The sequence below is a fragment of the Oncorhynchus mykiss genome, chromosome 7 (assembly GCF_013265735.2).
Source record: "Oncorhynchus mykiss isolate Arlee chromosome 7, USDA_OmykA_1.1, whole genome shotgun sequence".
Lineage (NCBI taxonomy): Eukaryota > Metazoa > Chordata > Actinopteri > Salmoniformes > Salmonidae > Oncorhynchus > Oncorhynchus mykiss.
The window spans coordinates 58,664,000-58,678,456 of record NC_048571.1 but is presented as its reverse complement, the minus strand read 5'-3'; the positions used below and the strand labels follow the sequence as shown (position 1 = coordinate 58,678,456).

At 45.0% G+C, this 14,457-nt stretch overlaps 1 protein-coding gene and 1 pseudogene across 4 annotated transcripts; both read right to left on the bottom strand.

Annotated features, from left to right (window-relative positions):
* Positions 1 to 902: 902 nt before the first annotated feature.
* Positions 903 to 7,394, bottom strand: LOC110528081 (ubiquitin carboxyl-terminal hydrolase 49). Of its 4 annotated transcripts, none has more exons than XM_021609874.2 (7): positions 7,202 to 7,394; positions 5,884 to 5,987; positions 4,236 to 5,702; positions 3,655 to 3,865; positions 3,176 to 3,284; positions 2,689 to 2,894; positions 903 to 2,427 (listed from the first exon to the last, which is right to left on the bottom strand). In XM_021609874.2, exons 3-7 carry the CDS (start codon positions 5,631 to 5,633, stop codon positions 2,324 to 2,326), a joined length of 2,028 nt encoding a protein of 675 aa, XP_021465549.2. In that variant the 5' UTR covers positions 5,634 to 5,702; positions 5,884 to 5,987; positions 7,202 to 7,394; the 3' UTR covers positions 903 to 2,323. The 4 variants fall into 4 exon arrangements, with proteins under 4 accessions (XP_021465549.2, XP_021465553.2, XP_021465552.2 ...); XM_021609878.2 differs by having other exon boundaries at positions 7,235 to 7,394; XM_021609877.2 differs by lacking the exon at positions 7,202 to 7,394 and adding an exon at positions 6,878 to 7,171.
* Positions 7,395 to 10,205: 2,811 nt separating this feature from the next.
* LOC110528982 lies at positions 10,206 to 12,915 on the bottom strand (annotated as a pseudogene).
* Positions 12,916 to 14,457: the final 1,542 nt, after the last annotated feature.

Here is a 14,457-nt window from a genome sequence, read left to right as displayed (position 1 = left end):
TTGTTAAAGTATTTTTTTTTTCAATTTATGCTTCGGCCACCAATACAAGTATAGAATGGGTCAACATTATTTGGATAGGAGTTAACAGAATATTACACAAAAATAAAAAGAAACATGCAACAATTTCAAAGATTTTACTGAGTACAGTTCATAAAGGAAATCAGTCAATTGAAAAATAAATTAGTCCCTAATCTATGTATTTCACCACTGGGAATACAGATATGCTGCCGTTGGTCACAGATACTTATAAAAAAAAAATAGAAAGGACCGCACTTCTCCATTGTGCCAGTGGCCATCGAAGGTGAGCATTTGCCCACTGAAGTCAGTAACGACGCCGAACTGCAGTCAGGTCAAGACCCTGGTGAGGACGATGAGCCAGCAGATGAGCTTCCCTGAGACGGTTTCTGAACGTTTGTGCAGAAATTCTTCGGTTTCATCAGCTGTGCGGTTGGCTAGTCCCAGACGATCCCACAGGTGAAGAAGCCGGATGTTGAGGTCCTTGGCTGGCATGGTTACACTTGGTCTGCAGTTGTGAGGCCTGTTGGACGTACTGCCAAATTCTCTAAAATAACAGAGGCAGTTTACAGTAGAGAAATGAACATTCAAGTCTCTGGCAACAGCTCTGGTGGACATTCCTGCAATCAGCATGCCAATTGCACACTCCCTCAAAACTTGAGACATCTGTAGCATTGTGTTGTGTGACAAAACTGCACATTTTAGAACGGTCTTTCATTGACCCCAGCACAAGGTGCACCTGTGTAATAACCATGCCGTTTAATCAGCTTCTTGATATGCCACACATCAGGTGAATGGATTATCTTGGCACAGTTGAAATGCTCACTAGCAGGGATGTAAACAAATTTGGGAACCACATTTGAGAGATATGTATTTTGCACTTATGGAAAATTTCTGGGATCTTTTATTTCAGATCATGAAAGATTGCACCAACACTTTACATGTCGCGTTTCTATTTTTGTTCAGTATAACTTAAAGTAACTGCCCAGTGAAAATTTAACTTAAAAAGACCCCAAATAGAAACAGCAGAGTAGAAGAAAAAAAGACATTGTATTACAAAGCTGAAGAATTCCTGATTTTATCTTGATTTCATGTCATGATGTCACACGTATATTGCTTGCATGTGATCCACTCGTGAAATGGGTACCTCTCCTATCACAACAACACACTCTTCAATTTCTCAGTCCTTTGTTCACTCTTCCATCTATTTCTATCCATGAACAGACATACAATACATCGAACTCCAACCAGAGCCCAAACTAGCCTCTACAATTAAGGTAGGAGAAGAGAGCTGCCACAGGATACAGAAGTCATTAAAAGATCAGAAGCCAATTGATCATTGGATCAATAAGCTAAGCCCCTCCTCCATAAAGGTGCAGCATGACGCCAGTTGGCTCAATAGTTTCCATCCATCTTCAAAGTGGATGCCTGCCACACAACCCAATACCGCCATTCAACGTAGGGAAACCGAGTACACACAGGAATATCTACACACCATCTATCCCTGTTCATTCCGTTGGCCCAGACCAAGGCCTTTAAGCCTGAGATATCCACAGCAGAATGTGTATGAACAAGAGGTCATAGTGAGATACAGATGACAACTGGGTTAGAGACAAATGCTTTTGGCTGACATCTCATTGTGGTTGAGAATACAGAACAGAGGTAGGCTAGGCAACATTGGTTCTGGAGTGTCTGATAGTATCTGCAGGCTCGTAATCCACCCAGGCTCTGAAACACCTGACGCAAGCAATCATCTCCGCTGCTGAGCCACAATGAAAAACTCCATTAGTTGAGCCACAGGAGGATTCCGATTCCATTCCAAATGGCTGCTGTTCATCAACCCAGGAGGGAGATAAACATTGGAGGACGAGGTAAGTTACCTCCTATACAATGTAAAGCACTTTGACACCAGGTGAAAAATATAACTAACCATATATGCAATTCATCATTATCATCAAAAGCTGGTCTTGAGGCTGGATAGAGCAAAAAACATTGCTGACACTGCCACATTCCAGGATCAACATTGCCTTCCCCTGTGTTACAACGTTCAGTAGCTCTCACATGGCTGTTAGCCTACCAGACTCAACGAATGTGGGCTGAGTTGTTTCAAGCCTGGACACACAACTAGGCTACATCCTGGTTTACAGCTAGTAGATGGGAGTGTAACATGACCAAGCAGACCTCTAGGAAACAAACTCAGATGTGGGTTTCGGTCCCACAGGCCAGGCCTTGGCAGATGGGCCTGGTTGTTGACTCCAGGCAGACAGTACACCCTGGTGTAGGGTGTAAATGTGGGAGGGAGATGGGTCTAGGCAGACCTCTGGGTATAGAACAGAATGTAGGCCTGAGTGTTGCACACCTCCTCCACGCTGCACACATTCATCTCGGAGTCATTACAGTGGACCCAGAAACCTGGAAACACACACAGGGCTGGTTACAGTTTGGCAAACTGTGCCACCTACAGTCAACAGAAACTCATGTAATCTCACAGTATCAGGTTATATTCGGAGCCAATTGTTTATGAGAACCAACTGTACTATACAAAACCCAATGTTTTCAAAATCTGAAATGTCCACAACATGACAAAAATCAACCTAAAATGTACCAGTTAGGCTATTCTAAGCCAGAGTTGTTAGCTTTGATGCCAGTTTCTGGTATCTTGGTCCCACTCACCTCCCTCGGTGTTGTAGCAGTATGCGGTGTAATGCCCTGAGCCAAAGCCTTTTCCGTGGTGCATGACTACAGCAGACAGGTCGTAGATGTAGCCCTCTCTGTTGACCGACTGGCCAGAGTCTGTGCAGCAGTAGGGCTCTATGTTCAAAACCTGGTCAAAAGCCACATGGACGCCGATCTTCTCCCGGTGGTTCCGGCCTGACCATCTGTCACAACAGGGATTGGTTATCTTACGGTTGTCACTGTTACAAGACATCCCTTTGCAGAACAAAATCTATCATACCAACTAAACCACAAGATGACATTGTACTTTAACATGCAACATACATTTAAGAAACTAACAGAAAGTGTGGGTGTAAATCTTGACTGTGTAAGCAGACAAAGTCTTCAAATTCAGTAGACCAACTGGGTGTGTGAAAAGAAAGGCTTCCTGCAGATGTAATAAACGCTCTGAATGACCAAAACGGACTAAAGTTCAGGGGCTAACCTGAAGCGTTTGAGGTGCAGCCGTAGAACCTGAGGTAGGCGGTAGATAAGCAGCTGCTTACATGCCTCTGACAGAACCAGGGGCTTGTGGGACGTCTTTCGTCTTTTCCCTGACAATTATAAAACATACATATCACAGACGTGTAACATTTGTGTGACGGAGGTATAGAATGGGATCACCCAGAAAATGCAGAACTATATTGTGATTACCCGAAAACACAAACTAAGTTTCACTTTAATTATCCACCAATTGACTAGTTTGTCAAATAAAATCTGGCCCAAAATGAAAAAACACACAATAGGCCTAATTCCTTAACCATGATTAGTCTACACCTGTTGTTTATGAGAGCGTGTGACAAAAACAATTATTCGATTTCATGACTCTGGTCAAATAGCCAAATAATAACTATAGAAAAACACAGTACAGGAAGATTTGTCTATTCCACAAACAGACAGATTTGTTTCTGTCCCAGTACTAACTGTTGCAGTGGTTGCAGGCGTAGATGCTGCCCTCCAGGGCCTCTGTCTCAGTGAACTTGGCCAGCATCTCAGTGAGGGAGCAGCTGCGCTGGTAGGCCAGAGACGCAGCCGAGCGCTTCTCCGTGCTGTGGTAGCGCTCTGGGAACTCCAGGGACAGGTCCCAGAACGGCTCCACCGTGTTCGACTTGTGCTTACAGGACAGACACGTCACCTGGACAGATGCAGGGATAACCAAGCAAACATTTTACCAAGGGCTTATTAGTTCAAATCTGACAGAGCCGACAAGCCTTAGTCCTGGTGCTGGAGAGCAACTATTGTCCTGCTTGACTTGAGACGTATAAAAAAAAAGGCTGTGTAACAAGCAATAGGTATCTCTTTAAAAAAGAATGCTCACCTGGAGTGAAATCCAGCAATCAACTAGTATAAGAGTGGAGAAAACATGGTCTAAAGTGGGAATGCTATAGAGTAGAAAGAGCTTAAACATCCTTGTGATTTACCTTTAGCCATGATAGGGTGCCGAAGGTCAAACCTAAATTAATGTGTTATGTACAATTGCCATGTCAATGAGTAGAGACCTTTACCTGGCTGAGTAGCTGCCCGTGAAAGATGGTGTTGAGGACCTTGAGCACTTGCTTGGAGAGCTTCCTCTGGGTGATGGGGATGACGATCCTGCGCTTGCTGCCCTCTGATTCCAGCTCCTGCTGCACCTTGTCCAGCAACTCACACAGAAACTCCTGTGCGTCCTGCTGGTCATAGCCACGGAACGCTGGGATCAGGTTCCACACAGAGTGCAGCATGGCAAAGGGCGACACCAGCGACCAGCGGCCTGACCACATGACCCTGAACAGAGTGTGCAGCTCATGGCACAGTGACATCTGCTGGCGGGTGGAGGAGCGCGGCTCCTTGGGCTGTACCAGTTCTGCTGCATTTAGGCAGGGGGGCGAGCTCTGCTTGCTGCCCGTGGGCAGACCCCCTATGCCTGTCTTTTCCATGCCACGTCCCAGAGGGCAGCCTGGTGTGGCTACACTACCACCAACCACACCCCCTGCCACACCCTGGTTGGTCTTGGCCAGCAGCTCCTCAGTCTCACACATGTCCAATGTGAGGAAGCACTCCCTGAATTTCTGCAGGTGGCTCAGCACCTGTAAGATAGAGTTCATGTAGCACGTGTTCCCAAGGTTGCGTAGCCCTGTGACCCCCGGGGCCAGTCTCCGATGGGTTGCCTTATGGGAGTAGTACCTCCGCACTCTGAGTTTACGAGTCCTGCCATTGCTGGGGGGTTTCAGGGATAGAAGGGAGGGCTTCTTGGGTGGAGGCAGACGCTCCGGAGGGTCACGGAACTTCAGGGGGATAAGTGTGATGGTTGAGCGAGGAGCCTGGGTGAGCAGCCTGGCACTCTTCCTCGGCTGCAAATTGTCAAACTCTCCCATGAGTCTCCTCTTCACCTCGTTTTTCTGGCGCCGGACCTCCTCCTTCTCCTGCTCAAGTTTCTCCTCCCGCTGGTTCTGTTCCTCCTGCTGCCGGCTCCTCCAGTGGCGCAGCATCTTCCCCAGCAGCACCTTCCTGCGGTGCCACAGGGCTGTTTGCATGGCTGGTTGAGGCCCGCCCTCGCCCACCCAGGAAGTGCAGTCCCCCCCTGCAGAGGAGCGCAGGGAGCGCCTGCCAGAGCTGCGCACAGTGGACAGTGCCCCACGCAGGAGCTTGAGGTCTCCCTCAGCGTTGTCATTGAGCACATAGTCCCCACAGGCAAAGCAGAAGATGTCCAGCTCCCGCACCTCCATGGCCAGGGGGTGACGTGACTCCTGGAAGTGTTTGAGGGAGTGCTCTTCCATGAAGCGGCCACAGGCCACGTGGGAGCACTTGAGGCAGGCCCACACGGACTCGGTGGTGCAGCAGTCCACGCAGCGCCATTTCTGTGGATTGAGGATGGAGTGGTCGTGGCCCAGGCGAAGGCGTCCCACATGTTTACAGCGGTCCATCTCTCCAGATGCACATGTGCCTGCCCACAGCGTCAGGACACAAGCCCCTGTGCCAAGCAGCAATTCATCCTACAGGAGGGAAACAGATACACTTCAGTACATCACAGGGACATATTTCAACCACTTCATTTTAGATATGCCAAATGCAAAAATGTGTTCTCTATATGAAATTAAAATGGTGTAGCGTGCGGAAAGGATTTTAAGGCCCAAGAACATGAACTTGTTCACCATGTAGGCTTGTTTTACTTACTGTAAAAACACTGTGTGCTGATGTAAGTCAGTGTTCCTTCGACATATGAAAAGGGCCCTTCCCAGGTGCATTCAGTCAGCTTCACTCATGTCTGATTCCGAATCCTGAATAAACAGAGTATACAAAGCAGGACAAGAAATGGTGCTTATATAGCTAGCTCTTTACATTTACAGGCAAAGAGGCACATTTTGTAGCAAAACAAATGTTTCTAACCAATTAAAGCATATAAACTTGCTAACTGTGGCATTTTACAGTCAGTGTTAAATTCTGCTGTTCAGTTTCTTAGGAGAATGTAACACTGCTTATAAACAAAGAATTATGTTACGCAATTGAGTTTAGCCGGTAACACGTTGACTAGTTAGCAAGTCTGACAAATAACCAATCGATTTATCCATGATTACAAACAAAGGGGTCCAACTGTATTTAACATTTTTTCTAAAGTTTGCCTCACTGGACAACATGCGTTGGGTTGGCGACCAATCAATGGACTCGATATCAAACTGTGCTATATGCTAGCTAGCGCCTGGTACATGGCTTGCCAAATGGCACCAGTTTTGCCATAACGTGGCCACTCGGCTTGTAACACAATGAAAATGTAGCCAACGTTAGTTACTCAATCCACCCGAAGCGGGTTAGAGTGTGTTCTTGTTCATTTAATGAAGTAGCAAGCTCGAACTCATTGTTGCCTGTTTGGTTATAAAGCCAGCTTGCTCGCCAATACTATTGGCAATACAGATAGCTAGTTAGCTACTTGTTGGTAACGTTAGCTAGCCAAGTTACCCATTATGCACTGTATTTCTTGATAATCATTCGGCTAATGATACAATAGGCACATTATTTGATGACAAAGAAAATGTCATTCGCCTCATAATTGTGTCCCTATACTGGAGTGTACTTTCTTCAATTTAAGACAAATACACAATCAATAGCTTGGTGTCTAGCTAGCATTACTAGCTAGGCTTGCTATCAGAACAAAGACTGGTCTGAAACCCACTTTCTTGCGAAAATTCGGGTTGATGTGATTGACAACGACGGAAAAATCACTGACGTTTGCCTGTTAAATAGCTAGCATCCACGGAGCCGCAATGTAAACAAAGATAACTGTGTCTGATATCAACTTTTGAGTACATCTTCAAACAAAACACCGGGAGGTCAACCTAGAATAAAGTCACACATTCTGAGAAAACATACAATATAGCTAGCTAACGTTATGAACCCCTACAATTCTAAGGTTGACAATGTCAGTAGCTAGCTACTTGATCTAAAAAAAAAAAAAGAACGGTTTGATGTATTAGTAAAAAAAAATGCTTCTATTTACCGCCATCGTCTATACGCGAAAGCTGTCACAAACCTCGAGACAACCGAACCATATCAGTCCTGGAATCAACTCATTCTGATTGGATTGAGCTGATCACTCTTCCGTTGAGCTTGAGCTTACATTGGTATAAGAGGTGGCATTCATTAAATTGGTCGTGAAAAGATGTGAGCAGTAAACCCACCGCAGTCCACATTATTTGAGCTCAGTTGGTAAACCCAATGCCGTTTTTACAAGGCATATGGCTTTTCACCTGGAGACTGATTAATTATTATTAGCACAATCATTGATTTATTTCAATTCATTAGTATGGCATGCTTTTCCCATTCATAACAGCTTAAATAGTCACCAATAAACCATTCATGACTGACTGTAGTTGGTGAAAAAGACCAGCGACAATATACACAAAATATGTATATGGTTAATGAGGAACATAATCAATTTGACATTTACAAAAATGTTTATTTAGTGTTTTGTCAGACATTTTTATAAAAATGACCAACTATAAGTAGAACCATAAAGCCCAGGGGTGCATTCATTACGCCGATTCTGTTGCAAAAGTTTCGCAACAGAAACCGTTCACTCCAAACGAAAACGATAGTTTGTATTAGTCAAATCTATGTAGGGCCCTCCCAGTTTCGTTCTGTTTGTTCCCTTTGGGTTCCTAGAGTAAACGGTTTCCGCTGCAAAACGTTTTACAACAGACCAAATGTTTTGCAACGGAATTCGTCTAATGAATACACCCCAGATACAACGTTAGTATCTAATGAATACACTCCAGATACAACGTTAGTAGGTTCTTCAAACCGATTACTCATAAAGACAATCCACAAGACATTTGGGACAGAATTATTCTGTCAAGAGGTCAGACTTCAATACGGTTTTGATCTAATCTAATTTTTAGCATGAGATATTCCTTGCAGTGGTTGTGAAAGCCTTTGAACAGTTTGAGTTGCTGTACTAATGCTCAGTACATACATTTCCTGCTGCCATAAAGAATTTCCTGTACATGACTACCGCTTGTAGCACAAACAGCTTTAGCCATTAATGCTTTGAAAAGCTGGTCATGGCTCACATCAACACCATCACCCCGACCCACTCCAACAAATCCACAGATGATGCAATCTATTGCACTCCACACTGCCCTTCCCCACTTGGACAAATGGAACACTTGGGTGAGAATGCTGTTCATTGACTACAGCTCAGCGTTCAACACCATAGTGCCCTCAAAGCGCATCACTAACACAGATAGAACAACAGACTGATATTTCACTGCATGTATAAAAGTGAAGCACCGGGTTGGCGTTTCCACTCACTACCAATTATGTTAGTAAGAGGGAGCCCACTGCCGGCAGTGGGAGAAGATGAACGAGATTCATTTTGGTCGACATTCTGCACATTTTCTCATCGATTAAACATTTGATCTCAATACAGTTTTCTGTTCCCAAAACTAGAATATGTTATGAACAGAGTTTTGTATTTACTCTTTGCAAAAGTTTTTTAAAGTCACTAAGCTAAGGCCCCTGGGACTGAACACCTCCCTCGCAACTGGATCCTGGATTTCCTGACAGGCCGCCCCCAGGTGGTGAATGGCTGCATCACCGCTTGGCATGACAACTGCTTGGCATTCAACCGCAAAGAGCTACAGAGGGTAGTGCTTACAGCCCCATACATCACTTGGGTCAAGCTCCCTGCCACCCTGGACCTCTATACCAGGCGGTGTCAGAGGAAGGCCCAAAAAATTGTCAAAGACTCCAGCCACAGACTGTTCTCTCTTCTACCGCAGGGAAAGTGGTACCAATGCACTAAGTCTGAGACCAACAGGGCCCTGAAGAGCTTCTACCCCAAGCCATAAGACTTCTAAACAAGACTGCTAAATAGCAAATCAAATGGCTACCTGGACTGGCCCTTTTTTGCTCTAACTCTGACTATGCACACACTAGACTCTACCCACACTTTAGTAGACAGAAACAATTAGGGTGAAGTGCCTTGCTCAAGGCCACTTTGACAGATTGTGTACCTAGTCGGCTCAGGGATTCAAACCAGAGACCTTTCGGTTACTGATCCAACGCTCTTAACCACTAGGTTACCTACCACCCCACACATAACATGTACATACTGACACCACACTCACACACTTTCATACTCACCACATATTTTTTATTTATTTTTATTTCACCTTTATTTAACAAGGTAGGCTAGTTGAGAACAAGTTCTCATTTACAACTGTGACCTGTCCAAGATAAAGCAAAGCAGTGCGACACAAACAACAACACAGAGTTGCACATGGAATTAACAAGCGTACAGTCAATAACACAATAGAACAGTGTGTGTAAATGGCATGAGGAGGTAAGGCAATAAATAGGCCATATTAGCGAAGTAATTACAATTTAGCAGATTACCACTGGAGTGATAGATGAGCAGATGATGATGTGCAAGTAGTGATACTGGTGTAAAAAAGAGCAGAAAAGTAAATAAAAACAATATGGGGATGAAGTAGGTAGATTGGGTGTGCTATTTACAGATGGGCTATGTACAGCTGCAGCAATCGGTTAGCTGCTCAGTTAGCTGATGTTTAAAGTTAGTGAGGGAAATATAAGTCTCCAGCTTCAGCGATTTTCGCAATTCGTTCCAGTCACTGGCAGCACTGGAAGGAACTGGAAGGAAAGGCGGCCAAAGGAGGTGTTGGCTTTGGGGATGACCAGTGAGATATGCTGCTGCTAGTACTTTACCCCTACCGATATGTACGGTACTGTACATAGCTACCTCAATTACTCTGTACCCCTCCACATGGACTCAGTACTGGTACTCCTTATATATAGGGAGTACCAGTACCGAGTCGATGTGCAGGGGTACAAGGTAATTGAGGTAGCAATAATGTTTTGTACACTCAGGGTATAGCCATGTTATTTTATTATTTGTTATTTTTATTTGTTATTCACTGTGTCACTATTTATGTTATATTTTTTATTTTAATCTTATCTTTAGCTCTGCATTGTTGGAAAAGGACCCTTAAGTAATTATTTCATAGTTACTCTACACCTGATGTCTATGAAGCATGTGACAGAGTGTGGTCCCTGGGAGCACCTGCTGTTTGCACACTTTGCTGAACATCTTCAGGTACTGGGTCATGGTGTTAACACAGTACGCTGGCGCGTAGAGGCCCTCAAGCATGGTGGCAAACACAGAAGGCAGCTCCACGATGCTGGGGCCCAGGAAGCTTTGCATTAACTCTTTCATCAGGTTCCAGCAGTCCCCAGGGACCATACAGTTGCAGTACATATCACGCGGGACTAGGTGGGTGAGGAAGGAATCAGGCGCAGAGAGTTCCACTGGGAAAAGATGCTCTTTAATATGGCACAAAAATAAACAAGCCCAAAATACAGGGCGCAGACAGTAAATGTGACTACCCAAAACACAGGGTGCCAAGTCCAGAAATATAAACACCTCTACCTAACGCACACACGTAACACAAATACAATCCCGCACAAAACAAGGACGGGTACACATACTTCAAATAAGGAAGCTCATTAAGCACATACAACAGGACACAGGTGAAACTAATAAGACAAAACAAACAGACAACGAAAAAGGGATCGTGGTGGCTAGTAGGCCGGTGACGACGACCGCCGAGCACCTCCCGAACAGGCAGGGGAGCCAACTTCTAGTAGGCCGGTGACGACGACCGCCGAGCACCTCCCGAACAGGCAGGGGAGCCAACTTCTAGTAGGACGGTGACGACGACCGCCGAGCACCTCCCGAACAGGCAGGGGAGCCAACTTCTAGTAGGCCGGTGACGACGACCGCCGAGCACCTCCCGAACAGGCAGGGGAGTCAACTTCTAGTAGGCCGGTGACGACGACCGCCGAGCACCTCCCGAACAGGCAGGGGAGCCAACTTCTAGTAGGCCGGTGACGACGACCGCCGAGCACCTCCCGAACAGGCAGGGGAGCCAACTTCTAGTAGGCCGGTGACGACGACCGCCGAGCACCACCCGAACAGGCAGGGGAGCCAACTTCTAGTAGGCCGGTGACGACGACCGCCGAGCACCTCCCGAACAGGCAGGGGAGCCAACTTCTAGTAGGCCGGTGACGACGACCGCCGAGCACCTCCCGAACAGGCAGGGGAGCCAACTTCTAGTAGGCCGGTGACGACGACCGCCGAGCACCTCCCGAACAGGCAGGGGAGCCAACTTCTAGTAGGCCGGTGACGACGACCGCCGAGCACCTCCCGAACAGGCAGGGGAGCCAACTTCGGCGGAAGTCGTGACAGTACACTACCAAAACAAACACACAGAGATTCGATAATGGACATCAGTTTAGAAAAAGTGAGACAGATCGAACATCCCCTATACCCTCCTTTGTATTCATTCGCTGTACAGATCACTCACCTCTACTGAAATGCCCCTGGACACTGATTAAAATTTGATTTGATTACCGCACCAACTTTTATCAGGAAATCATAATAGCGGTGGTGGGAGCCACGGCTCTCTACCTTGTGCCTCTTGGCGTTCTGGAAGTGGCTCTTCAACTTAGCCATGAGCATGTCAGGCAGGGACCCCCTTCAAACAGGGCTAAGCAGCTCAGGGTTGTTTCTGAGTTATGCATCCTATACAGGAATTTGGTGGGCTGGCCTGTGACAAACAGAGACAAAGAGGGAGAAAATAAAGATTAGGTGGCTGTTGTGGGTAGTTGAAGGATGTAGTCTGATGAATTACATGACAGATAATTTAGTTTATGTCATAGATTTGCAGTGCAACTTTAGTTACCCCTGGCATTTCCTGTGGCATGGTAAGTCTCACAGTCCACAGTAAATCTTCCTGCTTCACAGCGCCTAACTGCTCCAACTTCTTGTGCAGAATTGATATTGTCTGTTGCACACTCTTTCCCTCAGATAAAGGCACCTGACACACACTAAGCATTGGATACAGCACACAGAGTAAAAATGTTAATAACATTAAGATATTGTTCAGCATTAAAAATCAGATATTGAACAATGTCAGATCTGAATGGTGATGAATGTTGAGAGCATGCTTGGAAGAAATTAACCAGGTGACAGGTAATTTAATTGTGCATTGTTGCATGTTGATCCTGAAGATTTAGATATACACTAGATGACTAATTGGGGGCTTTGTGTTGAAGCCACAGTGCCTTCATTTTGGCACTCCCCCACCGTTGTAAAGTATTTTAGGAAGCTATAGAAATGCATTTATTAAGGTTACATTTGTTTTTACCACGTTTATTCTATTACAGACACATTTATGCATGCATATTTACTTTTACATTATATTATGTGAGCTAAACATAAACATATAGATTTTTTTTTTTTTAAGTATAATTTTTTAGAGATAATATTACTGTCCCCACTATAACAACAAAAAAAACTTAAATACATGTCATTTTTTCCTGGAAGCATTTAATTTAAATACTGTAGAATTCAATGACTTCCTATGGAGGACTGCCAACATGGCCAACAGGTGGATTCAAAGGATCTCATCAAAGACTGTACAGTATGTTTAGAAACTGTGTTCTCAATGGCCAGTATATTCAGTAGCATCAGCAATCCTGCATTTATAAATCACTGGTTGATCCACATGGGATCTTGGACCATGTAAGAGACCAGGTGTGAGAAGTTGTAGCTAGCTAACAACTGATATTTCATGAGTTTTATAAGAAAGCAACCAAAACTAACAATAGATCTCACCAAGTCACCCCCATTGATTTAATCAAGCTTGATATTATGGGGGTAGAAGGAAGAACGTTCAAATGGATAGAGACTTCCCCATCATTTCAGGCAGCTACCTGGTGGATAACGGTACACCAACAGGGGAGCATGATTAGTCCTCTGTTGTTCTCAATCATGATCAATGATGTTTATTCTCAGGTACAGACGGATATTTGGAGGTCGTTAGTTGCAGATGATGGGGCCTTATGGAAGAGGGGAAGAGATGTTCCATAATAGTCAGGAAGGTACAGGAAGCAATTGATGAGGTAGAGCAGTGGGTATTAATGTGGTGATTTAGGTTCTGTAGAGAACTCAGTGTTCGTTACCAGGAAGAAGGTGGGAGATGAGGTATGCTTGAGTTTCTATGTGAGAAACTTGAAGAGAGTCGGGGCCTTCAGGTTCCTTGGGGTATATTTTGGCACTAGACTAACCTGGGCAGAACACATTGAGAGAGTGGTGGGAAAGTGTAAGAAGGGGATAAATGTGATGCGCTGTCTGACAGGGAAGGAGTGGGGGGCTGGGCGTTCCTCATTGAGGACCATGTATGTTGCATTGATCTGATCTGTAATAGACTATGGCAGTATAGTGTATGGTTCGGCAGGCCGGACCTCATTGGAAAGGACTCTGAATATGTAGTGGGGCGTTTCGGACACCCCAATTGGATGCAATACAGGTGGAGATGGGGGATACGCCATTGCAGATTAGGAGACAGCAGCTGGCAATTAATTATTGGGTCAACCTACAGGAACGTGGGGTGTCTCATCCTGCGAAAGGGATTTTACAGGCATGCTGGGAACATGAGCGAAGACAGAACACAAGCTTTGGGTGGGTAATACCCAGGCGAAGGAGATGGGACTGGGAGATGGGAGTTTAGTCCAACAGTAGCTATTCCTGTAAATCAACCATGGCTACTCCTGCCTCCAGTAGTTGATCTAAAGGTGTTGGAGAGACTACAGAAAGAAAGGGAGGGTGTTGATCCATCTGATTTGTTAAGAACAAATTCTTATTTACAATGATGGTCTACCAAAAGGCAAAAGGCCTCCTGCGGGGACGAGGGCTTGGATTTTTTTTTAAATATATTTTATATATACAGTGCCTTGCGAAAGTATTCGCCCCCCTTGAACTTTGCGACCTCTTGCCACATTTCAGGCTTCAAACATTAAGATATAAACTGTATTTTTTTGTGAAGAATCAACAACAAGTGGGACACAATCATGAAGTGGAACGACATTTATTGGATATTTCAAACTTTTTTAACAAATCAAAAACTGAAAAATTGGGCGTGCAAAATTATTCAGCCCCTTTACTTTCAGTGCAGCAAACTCTCTCCAGAAGTTCAGTGAGGATCTCTGAATGATCCAATGTTGACCTAAATGACTAATGATGATAAATACAATCCACCTGTGTGTAATCAAGTCTCCGTATAAATGCACCTGCACTGTGATAGTCTCAGAGGTCCGTTAAAAGCGCAGAGAGCATCATGAAGAACAAGGAACACACCAGGCAGGTCCGAGATACTGTTGTGAAGAAGTTTA

Excerpts from the sequence above, each read along its gene's own strand:
- LOC110528081 (XM_021609874.2), bottom strand. The coding sequence starts at position 5,633 with ATGGACCGCTGTAAACATGTGGGACGCCTTCGCCTGGGCCACGACCAC. Across the intron at positions 2,895-3,175 it reads CTGCACCTCAAACGCTTCAG|ATGGTCAGGCCGGAACCACC; the intron begins GTTAGCCCCTGA and ends CTGTTGTGACAG. Across the intron at positions 2,428-2,688 it reads CTGCTACAACACCGAGGGAG|GTTTCTGGGTCCACTGTAAT; the intron begins GTGAGTGGGACC and ends GTGTGTTTCCAG.